At 39.4% G+C, this 13,522-nt stretch overlaps 1 protein-coding gene across 3 annotated transcripts in view; it reads left to right on the top strand.

Moving 5' to 3' along the window:
- PTPRN2 (protein tyrosine phosphatase receptor type N2) overlaps positions 1–13,522 on the top strand; it is a 664,108-nt gene that overhangs the window by 602,792 nt on the left and 47,794 nt on the right. For all 3 annotated transcript variants that reach the window (XM_068934287.1, XM_068934286.1, XM_068934288.1), the window contains 2 exons: positions 5,380–5,453; positions 13,374–13,451. In XM_068934287.1, the coding sequence (XP_068790388.1) occupies positions 5,380–5,453; positions 13,374–13,451 (152 nt within the window). The remainder of the gene's footprint in view (positions 1–5,379; positions 5,454–13,373; positions 13,452–13,522) is intronic.

Below are 13,522 nucleotides of genomic sequence, written 5' to 3'. Positions count from 1 at the left end.
GGGTTTAGTTATCAGGTTTGTTGAAAAGTTCTAAAAGAGTAACCACAGAAGTTAAAGGAGTGCCAGATTTCTGTGTTTTTTCCTACCCCGAGAAAATAATGCCTACCTACATGACAGAGAGTGAAATTTGCTCTGTGATAATGTCTGTTGATCCAACTGATCTTCCTGCTTAAAGGGTTTTTGTCAATGCAGACTTACAGTCAGAGCATCTTAAGCTGTTCCAGGTCTCTGCTCTTAAATTAAACCAGCTTGTTCCTGGCTGCTGCACTGGAGGCAGCATGGGAACGGTAGGTCTTGCCAAAGCTGATGCTGGTGTATTCTGCAAGATGGGGTGAACAGTAATGCAGGAACCCTCAGCCTAGACTGTGCCAGCTCTGTGACTGTGGCAGTGCGACGGAGCAGAGATTTTTAGCTTGGGTGTCATGCCACGCTACAGCGCTGAGCTATTTTTAAGGCTAAGATAGTCTGCCTCTTTTCATGGCATGGTACCGTGTGATTGTCTTAGCCTACACTGCCTTCAGTTTGCAAGTCTCTGCCCTTGGCTTACTGCATGGTATATTGGTATGTCCGTCCTTCCCGCCAAGCCTAGACTGAATGAGTACTGCTCCTGAAGGCGTTTGGACATGGCCGGGGTGGCTGCAATTTCTCGGAAGCTTGAATTAAAAGTATTTTAGCACATTTAAAATCCCTTAGAACTTATATAAGAGTAAAAATGCTATTTCTTGGCTTTGTTACAATGTGGAAAATTCTATTGTGGCTGTTAGCGTATTTGGAATTTTCCTTTTTTGACTGATTTGCGCAAAATTGCCTGTCCTTACTTTCCGAAGTTACTATGCACTGGTAAACAGCTGTCATGTTATACCCTCAAACTACTTTGATGGTGGGTGAAGAAGTGTGACATACAGTTTAAACAACAGTACATTTTGGTAAGATGGTGGTTATTATAGACTCTAAGATTAGACTGAGAGGCGAAGGAGCCCAGTTAGCCCACTTTTTTTTTTAATTAGATTTGACATTAAAACTACAGCAAAAAGTCACAGATTTACTTCAGCATAAATTAAGAAGCAAAGTTGATAGGCTTTTGATATGCTGCAATCCAAAGTATTTTCAGAGAGTAAGGCCTTGGTAGCATTTTGTTACCCCTTTCATATTCATAATCACCTTGACAAGGTAAAAGAAGATCACCAGTTGGAAAAGATGTCATTTTAGGAAGGCTTCAAAGAGGCTTTAATATCATTTTGTATCTGCTTTATATTTTCTATTCTTAACCAATCTTAAAATATTAGGTTATTAATTTTGACTGATTGCACAACTTGTGTCATTTCTGTATTAATACTACCTTCAAGCTCACAGTTTCATCACAGTTTACTCTTATGCCTATCTTCTGCTCTTACAAACATGTGAAATATTTGCTGTCAGAACACCTTGACATTACACTTAATTACTAATTAAAAAAAAATTCTAACAGGTCTAATGACACAGGCATCATAGATGAACAAAAGTACATCTTTTTATCCAACCAGCAAACAGGTTGGGATAACTTAGGGTTATGGAATACCTTCTTTTCTGCATGAAAACATTGTCAGTTCAGTTCGTTGATGTCAAAAAAAGCTTTTAAGACTTAATTTTCCCTGCTTGCATTTCTGCAAAGTAAAAACATCTCGTAGGGTCAATACTGTATATTTTTATTTGTGTGTTTACAGATGTATTCTATATATATATATATCCTTTTTATATATATGCTTCAAACAGCTCCTTTAGTGAACAACTTTTTGCAGCTGACACCTGGAAAAATGGTGATTTCTATTAATTGTCCTCCATAGCTGTGTCCACTGGTCTTGGTATATATTAGAGCAACGTGCTTACGTGTGTGCTTTGATTTTCCTGAAAGGAAAGCAGAGCCTGGCGGGGCATGCCCATGCCGTTCTGAGGCTTGCATGCAGTCAGGAGACTTGCACCCAAGGACAAGAGCACCTCAGCAGAGAGCACTTGCTCTGTGTGTGTGCGTTATCTATACGAGCAGTGCTCTGGAATAAATGAACTAGATTTCAGTACAGATCTAAGAAGAGGTCCTTTGTGGGCAAATAACCTATGGACAAAATAACTATGATCAGAAGATTATGATCTTCACAGTCTTCAGACGGCTTCGCTTTTATACCTCAGTAGTTCTTGTTCACTTCAGTGTAGTTCTGTTTAGCAGTTTGATATGTGCCTCTGTGCATGTGTGTGTGCATATGTGAAATAAAATCAGTCTAAACCTGAGAGGAGGAGAAAGACTGCAGAGGCAGAACGTGCCAACTTGATGGTTGGGGGATTTGTCCTGCTCTGTGAGGCCTGGATTCAGACAACCGTTACAGTGGAATCTAGTACCGGTCAAGGCGCCTGCAGCTTTCGAGGCACCCGCGTGGAGCTAGCCAAATGCAGTGGCCAAATGCAGATTTCTGTGTCAGGCTAAACTGATGCCCTGGGATATCCTGTGCGACTTTCAGAAGCTGATCACATATGTGTCCTTGGTCATACCTGTTTTGTGTCTTATCTGTTATCCTTATGTGATGTCGTATATTGTCTAGTTTCTCACGTGGCATGAGATGTTCATGTTTAGCCAACTAGGCCTCATTAACTGTAACCTAGCTTACATGAAGATGTCTGTATGGAGACACCACATTTAGGTTTCTTAGTCTACAAATTGAGTTTTTATATACTGCAAACTCATGTGTATTTCCTTTAGAAAGATTACATGTTGTGTTGTGTTTCTTCTCGGCTATAGATTACTGGTAACTTTCTTGTTTAGTTAGCCTCCCTCTGGCACACACATCCGTCTACACATTTAATATGTCTTCCTATTTTGGTTTGGCTGGACCAATAGCAAATGCAAGGTAGTTCAGCATTCAGCAGCAGCTGTTGTAGATGTTTGAAAAGATGGCTAGTTGTATCTTGCTCAGATTACAATGGCTAGTAACAGCGCCTGCCCTTTTCTCTCACTTCCTTATTGCCTTCCTTCTGCTGTCCTAGTTCTTTATTCATCTTTCTAGCTTGCTTTTTAGATGGATCTTAGATTTCTTCCTTTTCTGTCATCCTCTTCCTTCCTCTTTTTATTTGCTGCTTCTCCTGCTCCTTTCTGCTTGCTTGGAGCATAATCAATATGCAGTTTACAAAAAGAATTTTGTACACCCAGCGTTTTCCCCACTGTTGCTTATTGTTAACATAACAAACTGCTGTCCACATTTTTTGTGTGTTTCTGAAGAGCTATTATGCTGGTTCCTAGGAGCTTTGAGGTGGTAACAGGCATAGACAAGCACAAGCTGTTCATTGTCAATATGAACACTCAATGCTGCAACTTAAGCACACGTGGGTGCAAATTCTCTATACAGAAAGCACATGTACAACCTTTTTCGCATACTTTTTTCTGGGAGTAAATGAAAAGTCTCACCGTTGTCACCAGACCACAATTAGTGTCTTTAAACTGCATGTCTACTGTAGCCCAAAAGTTTCAGAGCTACAGTCCTTCTTCAGGCACTCTGGCAGTCTGTAACCGATCTTGGGTAGTCACAAGATCTCAGATGTCACAAGTTCTTTTTATATTTTGAATTTTTTTGTGCTACAGGGCCAAAGTGAAGCTGGAAGTGAATAGTATGGGTGTGTATGTTCCCTTTCTTAGCTTCGTGGTCCTCATATTGAAACTTTGCCAGAGGAATAATTTTGTGTGAACAGGAAAGAATGGTTCTTCATTCACTTGACATGACTTGGGCATCTCTAATCTTATTCCAGCATGCTCACATTCATGGGTTAAATTTTGCTGATGAGATCAAGTGATTGCAAATAACACTTTATAAAATCTTAGAATATGGAGTTCTAGTCTATGTGGTGTAAGCACACCTTTGTTTTGCTCACGTATTGAACTGCCTTGACATTCCTGGTGAATAAATGTAAGCAGAGCCCAAACTCTCTGGCTCTGTTGTGTAGTGCTTATGATGCTTAATATCCCTTCTGTTGTTCTTTATTATTAACATAATAATTAGTATTTAATAATTAAAAAAGCCAATTTGTAATTCCACTGCTTTGAAGAATGGTGTCATGGACCACTAGACAAGATGCAAAGAGAGGCATGCTCTAGCATCAGTAGACCCTCACGCCTTGGCTCTTTGAATAGTTGGTGGAAAGATCCCTTCAAAACATCAGTATCCGTGTTCAACTGTAGAGGGTTACAGAAAGGGCAGCTCCAAGACCTGTCTCCACAATACACAGTTCAGGGTAGGTTCTCTGAGAAATATAAACTGCGCTAGTTATGTGTCAGATACAAGTTGCTTGAGATTCATCTGTCAAGATTTAGACATCTCTCACATACATTATCTGCGTATGATCTGGTTATCTGGACTCTTTTTATAGTCAATGAAAAGAAATAGGCAGTTCTAGAGTGCAGTTCATCTGGCCTGTTCTAGACAGCTAAATTAGGGTGAGAGGACTCATGACCTAAAAGTGTTGGCAGAAAGTGAGTCTAGATGATTGGAGCAGATGCAGGCATCTGCATTGTCGCTGTCTAAATACAGACGAATGAAATTCACCCATTATATGTATTCTACAGTCAAAGAAAGGACTGCAGACCTTTGGGTGCACATGTGGTAAATGCAATTGAGCCAGCATGGTAGAAGTGCCAGTGAAGAAGTGGTAACAGAATCTTGACGAAGGGCTAACACGAGCGCGCCTCCTATATCCAGAGGTGCTCTGTTTTCCTTTCTAGTGGTGTCTGAACTAGCTGCATTACTGATAGTGTAGGACCATCTGTGTGCGCTCCGGTCCTACTTCTAAATGTAGATGTTATCTGCATTTTGCGTCTCCTAGGAGCATCTCCAAGTCATACTGTTTTTCCCATGTCACTGGAATAGCACTGCGCGGCACTGTTCTTTGATCAGGACAGATTATTTTACTGTCCAGCTCTGAAGTGTACTTTGATGTTTCTGACATTCATTTTATAGAGAAGCCAGATGGAGAAAGTTCATCAGTTTACTTCTTTTATGACCCTGCAAACAAAGGAGTGTTCTCTATAATACTTTCCAGTGATTTTCCTAGTTTAAATCTTAAACTCTGTGAGCAACAGAGACTCCCCTTCTTCCTATGAGTGTTTGCAACACATTATGGGACATCTCCTGAGAACACATTTTCTGATACTCAGCCTCTGAAATATCTCGAAGAGCTTCATTCCTGAGTTAAGGTGCAACTCTGTGACTCTATGAGGGCTATGCTAAGTTAGGAATCAGAAGAAAATATCTTATCTGGAATTTACACTGTTGGCTTGTCTTGAAATGCTTATTAATCTGATATTGATAAAATGGGTAGAAAAACGTAAATAGAAACTTTCTTCTCTTTATTTTGCCTTTGCAGATGATCATTCCAGGATATGTTTGAAAGCTGAAAATAGCCACGACAACTCAGACTACATCAATGCTAGCCCAATTGTAAGTACAAAAACTCATGAAAAATAATGCAAATAATCAGCCTTTGTCCTTCCCCATCATTAAAATATGCTGATTTGAGGCACCGCACTGCAAAGACAATGCAGATGTCTCAGGCTGTCCCTTGAAAGTGAAGAAAAAAAAACGTCCCGCATGTGCTTGCAATGTCCTTGAAGATTACTAACAAAAGATGCTAAGAAGGTACTAAGAAAACAGGGTCACTAGATAGTCGTTCTTCTGCCTCATCATCATACTGTCAGATTTTCTGTACTTGGTATTAATAACTTATCAGTCACAAAATTCAACAGTATACCTTTAGCTCAGGGTAGCTTTTCCTTCTCTGAGGAGGTAAAGCTTACTTGCTGTTACTCTTTAAATGTTTGTTCGTTTTTAACTTGTCCTAATAGCATATGAGGAATGGTTTCTGTAGCTGTGCAGAGCTGAGCTCCACAGGCTTCTGAACTGCTTCTCAAGCAAGAAGTGATGTTTCTTCTTACCTTTCTTCATTTGTTGCCCTCCTGATGCATAGTTGTCTGTCTGTGTAGCTCTCTTGGTTCTTCTCTGATCTTGCTGTTTTGAAAGCAGGAACAAAATCCCTTACCACTTGTGTGTTCATTCAAACTGCAAAATAGGTCAGTGCAGTTTTTGCCTCCAAAAACTCCAGCATAGCCCAGCTGCCCTTTCTCACCCTACGCAAGCTAAATGTGAAACCCTTTTTGTCTGTGAAAGGTGGTAGGGAGAAAAAGTCTCTATTTTTAGACACAAAACAGGTATGATAGAGCCAGTAGCATTGCCCCATCTTAGTGTCAATGTAAATGCCAAAGGGTTATATTCGCATTACTTGGGCACTGAAAAGTTGTTATAAGGAAACTGTTATGAGCAAGAATTTAGGATGGAGAATTAAATTTCACTATAGTGGGCTGTATATGCCATTACTGGCTCATTTTCCTGGGAAGTATCACTCCCCCAGTTAAATCACTTTGTGTGGGCAAGGCAGCTAACAATTTGCAATAGCCTGAAATTACAGACTACTTCCTTCCAATTTTGTTGACAATACTTTTTTATAAAAAAACCAAAAACCATACAAACTGTTCTGTGAGCTCTGTATTTGTTACTTTCAGCAGAGTTTAAAAGCCTGATTTCCTGGAGTATATATAAAAATGTTTCTTTCAAAGACTTAAAAAATACATAGAACCCAACCAAAATCTTCAGGATGTGCTTGCCTGATATTTTGGTCAAGGTTTTTGCACTGGGGAACATTATCTTCTAAAGCTAATAGATGTGACTGGATATTTTCGCTGCATAGAAGTACCTCATGTAGGAGACACCATTGACTTTGGCTTAGGGAAGCGGGTGAATCAAAGCACGTGCACACTTTGGGGATTGCCAGTTGCCATTTTAGAGGACCAGGATAGAAGAGTACAGATTAGAGCACGTTTTAAACTATTCTGTGTCTCTGACTGGACCAAGGTCTAGGTGGCCCCAGGATCAGGCTCGTCATTGGGACCTGGAGTTCCGAGGAGATGTATCCTCCTTATGAAATCATGCACAGAGACGTAGCTCTCAGGCTTCAGTGCAGCTTTTGCCTTAATTCCCTTAATTACACTGATGAGCAGAGTATTAGATTGAGTAGTGTTAGGGGATGGAGAGGCAGGAGGAAGATATCCCATGGACATAGCTGGGAACAGATTTGCTTTGTCAGGATGCCCCAAGCTAATGCAGGCAGAGAGTCTCTGCTTCAGCAGCTCTAACTCTGATGGTTTTACAGAGGGTTGTCAGCTTGACTTTCCATCCAGCACTTCGGGATATTTCCTTCTGCAAGGTGTTTCTTTTTCGTGGCTTTTCTATACTCAGAGGTTTATCCAATAAAATAAGTTACACTCCAGCCTGATGAAGCATAATTCTTCTGTTCTGCTCACTAGTAAGCCTGTGAGGTGTCTCTGTGTCTCTCATATTTTTATGCTTAGAGATAAGGGGATACACAAGCTTTTCGTTGGGTTGGGACAAGCAGGCAGTATCTTGCATGGTCGTAGAAAACTGCAAAGGGAAAGTAAGTTCCTCTTCTTCAGGGCAGGGTTAAGGATACTACCACAGCCCAGCTTTGCTCAGACCTGTGTTATTCCAAGGGAAGAGATGCTGCACATCCACTGCACTAAATCAGGGCTATTTTTAAAGCAATAGATAGAACGTGCATTTCCTGAAGGTGATGCAGTGGGAGGTTGCTAGGAGAAGTCGCTATTTTGCAAGCCCATAGTTTGGAAAGATTCCCTGCAAACTGTTTAGTTTCAAGACAAATGAAACATCTTCAGGTTAGTGTAAATGCATTTGTTAATCTGGTGCCAGAAGTAGAATATATGAGCAACAGAGGCTTTCGGTCCTTCCCACCTCAGAAGCCTACTGGAATATTACACTGGGCACTTGATTCTGCAGTGTTTACTCTGGCTGTGTAACTATTGCAGCCTGAGCTTGACATATATACTATTACTACTGCTGTTAATTTGAGATATTTTCTGTTAGCAGCCACACATTTGAGCAATGTCTTTGTAAGTGCACAGTGGATTCGGAATACTAGTGAGTCTGCCTTTATTCACTCTTGAAAAATCCTACCGTTTTATTTTTTAACATGAGATGGCGGCCTTTCAACTTAAATAACGTCTGTAATTATCATGTCAATACAATCATGTTTCTGGTGCATTTGCGCCTTGCAGCGCTTGGGTTGGGAGTGAGCATTGTAGCGAGCTGCGAGATGGTCATTAGTAACACAAGGTCAGTATGGTCTGAACTGACCAGAAGGGGATTTTTTTCCCCTTGTGTGTGTGAGCTGTCTGATGATGGAGGAGTGCAAAATAAAGTAATTATATTTGAGCTTCGGAAAAGGAGGCTTCCAGTCGTGTATACGTTGCTGGGTATCTCCGGCTTCTGGATCCGTGGTCCAGTCTCCAGCTGAGGCTCACTCAACCTAAACTGAAGTCTAAATGAGTGGAGCAGTACACAGTAAAAAAGACCCCTGCACCAGACAATGAGCTGGCCACCTGCCCACATGTTTCTTCCTTTTAAAACATCCCCTCAAGACCTCCTTTCCCTCCGGTAGGTTGTGGAAACTGAGGTTTGATTCATGGCCACACCATGGTTGGCAGTGGGTGAGGAAACTCAGGAGAGAGATTTAGTCCAAGTTCTTTCCTTCGCCCTTTAGTTTTTAGTTTTGTAGCGTGAGGCTAGGCAAAAAGGCTTCTCAGAAGAATTTACAGGGCAAAAGTGGGGTAGAAATCTGTTTCCCTCCTCTCTGCAATAACGTGAAGTACTACGATAATAACTCTGCTATCGGCAGCTGAATGAAAAGCTTGCAATTACAGCACAAGGAGACCCTGACTGTGCAGAATAAAACTGTGATAATTACATCTGTCATATTTGTACTTAGTCCTCATTAAATTTCGGGGAAATCATCCGGTAGTAAATAATGTGCAATCTTTGCTTTTAAATCAGAGGTCATGAAAGTAAATGGGAATTCTGTTTTTCCTCATAGGGTGTCTGAGAGAGAAAAAAATCCCATCAACTGCATTTAAAAACTGAGTTTGCTTATTATTGAAGACACCAGACTGAGGAATGTCATTAACATGACAGTTTGTTCAAACACAGCATACAAATTTTATCACCCAGGATAGACTCTGAAATTCATAGTGGCATTTGCAACCAGATTTACTTCTTTCATTCCTTTAGGGATTTTAAAAGAAGGATTTAAAAATTATTTTAAATTTTAATTCAAACATAAAGATGAAGACTAGTCTACCTTTTTAATTTTAATGTTGAGATGAACGTGATTCCAAAGTTCATCTGCGTTTGCTCGATATACTTTCTTTTACAGAAGCACATATAACAACTTTTAGAGACTATCCAGGGACTGTTTAATAAATAGATATATGAAAGTAGATCTTATTGCTTTTATAAACACATTAAGTCTGGAAACTAGCCAGTTACTTGATCGCATACAAAATTTTAAGGCATTGATCAGAGTTCAGTTTCTTTCCATCCTATGTAGTTTGTGCTGGATCTCATTCTGATTTCATGTGATTTAGGAATATATCAGCTGGAGTCAGAGGCTTTAGACTAAGGTAGATATGGTGTGACTGAGATCCCATCTCACCCAGCCTCTTTCTGTGTACGGGAAGTGTGGATCTGGCAAGCTGAGGGGGAAGGTAAAGGCCAGGAATGAATCAGTGTATCATGTGCATAAGATTTCAGAGCGGTCATTGATGCATATTGACACTTCTACTTTCACTTCAGTTTGCAGTTTTGTGAAAAGTATTTAACAGTAATCTGTATGTACCACTCTTAAGTCCAAATACAGTAAATTTGAGAATTTACTCCCAGAATATATTAATTTTGCTGCTTATCATCAACCTTTTCACAGAAATCGTGCAGCGGCACGATCTCTGTCAAAAAAATTGGCAAATTTCAGAATTCTTCAGGGAGATCATGTAAAGTCTTAGAATGGAGCAGTGGGATAGTGCCACTTGGACAGGAAAAATTACAGCAGTAGCTTTTATTCTGTAGAAAAGCAAAAGTGGAATTGTGGCCCAGTACTCAATTTAATGAAAGTCAGGTGCAACTAATTGTGATACTGTGTTCATTCTATATTTTCCTTCCTTACAATATCGTAAATCAACTTTCATTATAAAGCTCTGTAGAGAAGTACAAGTTGTGCCACTAGCCTGTCTAATGTTTAGGGACTGTTTGAGTCAATCATTCCATGTCCAACAATAATTGTGAATGGGAAAGAAAAATCCTCTGAGGTTATTTTTCCTCATCCTTTCTTTTTCATTTACTTTTGGCAGTGATAGTGACCAGAATCCCTAAACCACTAAAATTTCGTGATCCGTTGTAGTAGTCCTTGTACCCCTTTTTTCTCCTAATTCTAAATCATGGAAAAATAGGTTGATACGTTATCACCTGACCTTGCCCTTGCTATACTGCAGCAAGAAATTAGAATTCCACTATAGTAGAGCAGTTGTAATAATTGCAGTTTTTCTTTCCAAAACTGACTGATCCATCTAGTTCCGATGTAATTCATGTGAACTTTGTGCTTTGATGGGGATGTCCCATCAAGGATTTTTTCTTAGAGGAAAAACTCTTGTTCTTACTGAACGATTACTTTGACAGTAATTTCTGATGATTGCTCCTGTGTAAAATGTTAGTAAACAGTGGATTTTTGTTTTAATGTTTGATAGTATGGAGCCTGCCGTCCTCCATTTTTCTCTGGAGGACACATTTTCTGTGTTATTTTAGTGAAGTGAGAAATCTGAGAGATCCTCGAAAGAAGATAATGACTACTGACATCAAAAAGCCTTTTACTTTATCCTTGATCCATTAGTTTAAAACCAATTTCTGACGTTATTTCTTATTCAAACTTTTGTTAACTTTGATAAATTAAGATCCCTTGGGGTTCTAGGTGACCTCGAGAGAATTAAAAAGAAAAAAATAAGGAAAACATTCAAGAACCTTGCAGCCACCAAATCACTTTAAATTGACCAAAGTAGTGATTTTTCAAATTTTGGGGGGATTTTAAAACAGTACGTATTTTACAAAGTTGATGAAACCAGAAATTTCATTTAGTTAGTTTAATCTTTGCTCTTATTTTTGTTAAGTTAAAAATCATCCAGTACTGTGATAGGGCTTTCTGCCGTCCTCTCTTTGCTCCGAGCAAGCAGTGTTTCTGCTCGTAATTGTTTTCTGTGCAACCCAATGTGCTTGGAATGTAATAATTGTAATTGTCTTTTGAATTATTGTTAAACTGTGGATACACTTCACTGCTCTGTGCTTATTGTAATGTTTGCCACGTTCCAACAGCACCTTTGTGACGGAGGTTGATTAATGCTGAAACGCCAAGAACGGCCTCTTCCTGATTTATCAGCTGAATGTTTAGAAGCTTTCCTCTGTGACAGTGCTATTAACATCAGCCTTGATTTCTTCTGCTTTTGTTTTCTGGCATGTCTACGTACAAAAGAATTCAATCTAAGAGGAAATTCAAAGTTATTATTAATATTTATTATTACAATTATTATTTTTATGAAGTTGAGTGTATTCTCTGATGGTTAGATTTCAAAGTTAAGCTCCTGAACTCACAGGTAGAAAAGTGGCATCATTTTTAAGTAGGTTCCACTGGCAGTAGCAAACCCTCCTTGTTGCTTCTTCTAAGATTTTTTAGTTCCAGCACAATAAAATGCTTCAGAAGACCTTTAAATCCTATGGATCTCTGTGGGTTCAAAGCAAAACAACGAGAAAAATTATTTCAATTGTAATGGAGCAAACCAAAACTTTAAACGTGACTTTTGCTTAATCATGATTTTTTTGCTGATTTCAGCCATTGTTTCGTTTGGTATCGCGGTTCTAACCAAACACAAGAGGAAGTTGGCCCTTTTGAAATGGTTCCTAAGTCTTTCTACTGCTATATCTTTCTGAAGAAAGCTAGTTTTTACGTGACCCCAGAATACCCGCCGTAGTAAATGCACTGCTATCGCAGTTGGTTTTGTCAAAAAGCAAAGAAAGCAAGGTTGAAATTTGTCCTGAGCAATTATTTGTTGTGAAGAATTGTTTGCTGACAAAAGAAGCATCTCAACGAAACGTGCACTCAAAACTATAAAATAAGGTATTATTGACTTTCTGGTCAAGCTTTCATCCATGGGTGGTGATTTAGCAGTAAGCTTTTATTCTAAATGGATTCAGCGACTTAATTTTACCAGTGTTGTGTTGTCATGGAGAATTTTAATATTAAGTCCGGTCTCATTATGCATCAGAAAATCAGAAGCATAACAGGGTTCTCCTCCTTTTTGCAACATTCATCGTATTGTTATTCGGTTAGAATAACTTACATCTGTTCTTTTATGGTACTTCCCTCTTTTATGTTGCACATAATTATGAGGTGCCTTCTTTTACACTGACGTCTACCATCACCAAAAATTTTGATACGCTATGAATAAATTCAGTAGCTGCCTGTTAATGCAAATGTGACTCACATTCATTCTTATTCAGATCTTTACTCATGGAGCAGAATCTTGTATTGAGACAAATTCTGCCTTTGGCTACATGGGTATAAGTTAACTCTCGCTGACTTCAATGTCAGTGAGTCACACCCACACATGAAAGCTGAACTGGGCCTTTTTTCTTTATGTTGGAAGTTTTGTCATGCCGGGTTCAGGGTTAGAATGAGTTTGTTGGTTTTTTAATCCCATCAGCAGATCTTCTTCTTCAGGAGAATGGGTCCTGAGATTTAGAACCCAGAAAACCACCCATCAGATCGAAAACATCCATTGTAACACGCTAATCCTATTTACTCTTGATGGCTTTGTTTCTCAGATTCTTTATTTTTTCTGCTCAGTGAATTTTCTGCTCCTTGAATTAAATGTTATAATTAAGGTCTTTAAGCAGAACAACTTCTATTGAGGCCAAATCCATGCGTTTAGACAAATCAGCTAACCAGAAAAAGGCAGAAACTGAGTTTGTTCCCCATTTTTGCTTTTTTTTCAGTTGCATGTGCCCTTGACTGGCATAGTGGAAATGGAAAACTATTTAGATGTGCCCAGCAGTCAGTGTAGAAAAATGTTTCAAATGGCACCTAGGTTGCTATGAATCCATGAGTGCTGATCTTAAATAAATGCTTTTGTCAGCCACCATAAATGATCTTATGCTGCGTATTGAGGACACAGGACATTGGTCATGGTATGTGCTGATATTTTTCTGGTAACATGAGTCTTTTGTGGAAAAAGATCTCCCCTGAGCTTATAAATAGAAATAAAATTCTTTGTTTGCCAATAAAGGGTAGCGGGACATGTCAGTCCTTGTTGCTGCCCTGGCATACTTCCTGTCTCTAACACAGCAAGGAATTTCCCTTTAAGTAAATCCAGTCTGTGTTCTCGTTCTTTATTCCAGATGGACCATGACCCCCGAAACCCTGCGTATATTGCCACCCAGGGCCCTGTCCCTGCTACTGGCGCTGACTTCTGGCAGGTGAGTTAAACAACTCTTTGAAAGCTGGATTTATGTTGGGTCAAATGCCTTTCCGTGCTTTTAGAAATGTA

Source organism: Struthio camelus, chromosome 2 (genome assembly GCF_040807025.1).
Source record: "Struthio camelus isolate bStrCam1 chromosome 2, bStrCam1.hap1, whole genome shotgun sequence".
Classification (NCBI taxonomy): Eukaryota; Metazoa; Chordata; class Aves; order Struthioniformes; family Struthionidae; genus Struthio; species Struthio camelus.
The sequence above is the reverse complement of the archived record's forward strand: the minus strand, read 5'-3'. Positions and strand labels throughout refer to the sequence as shown.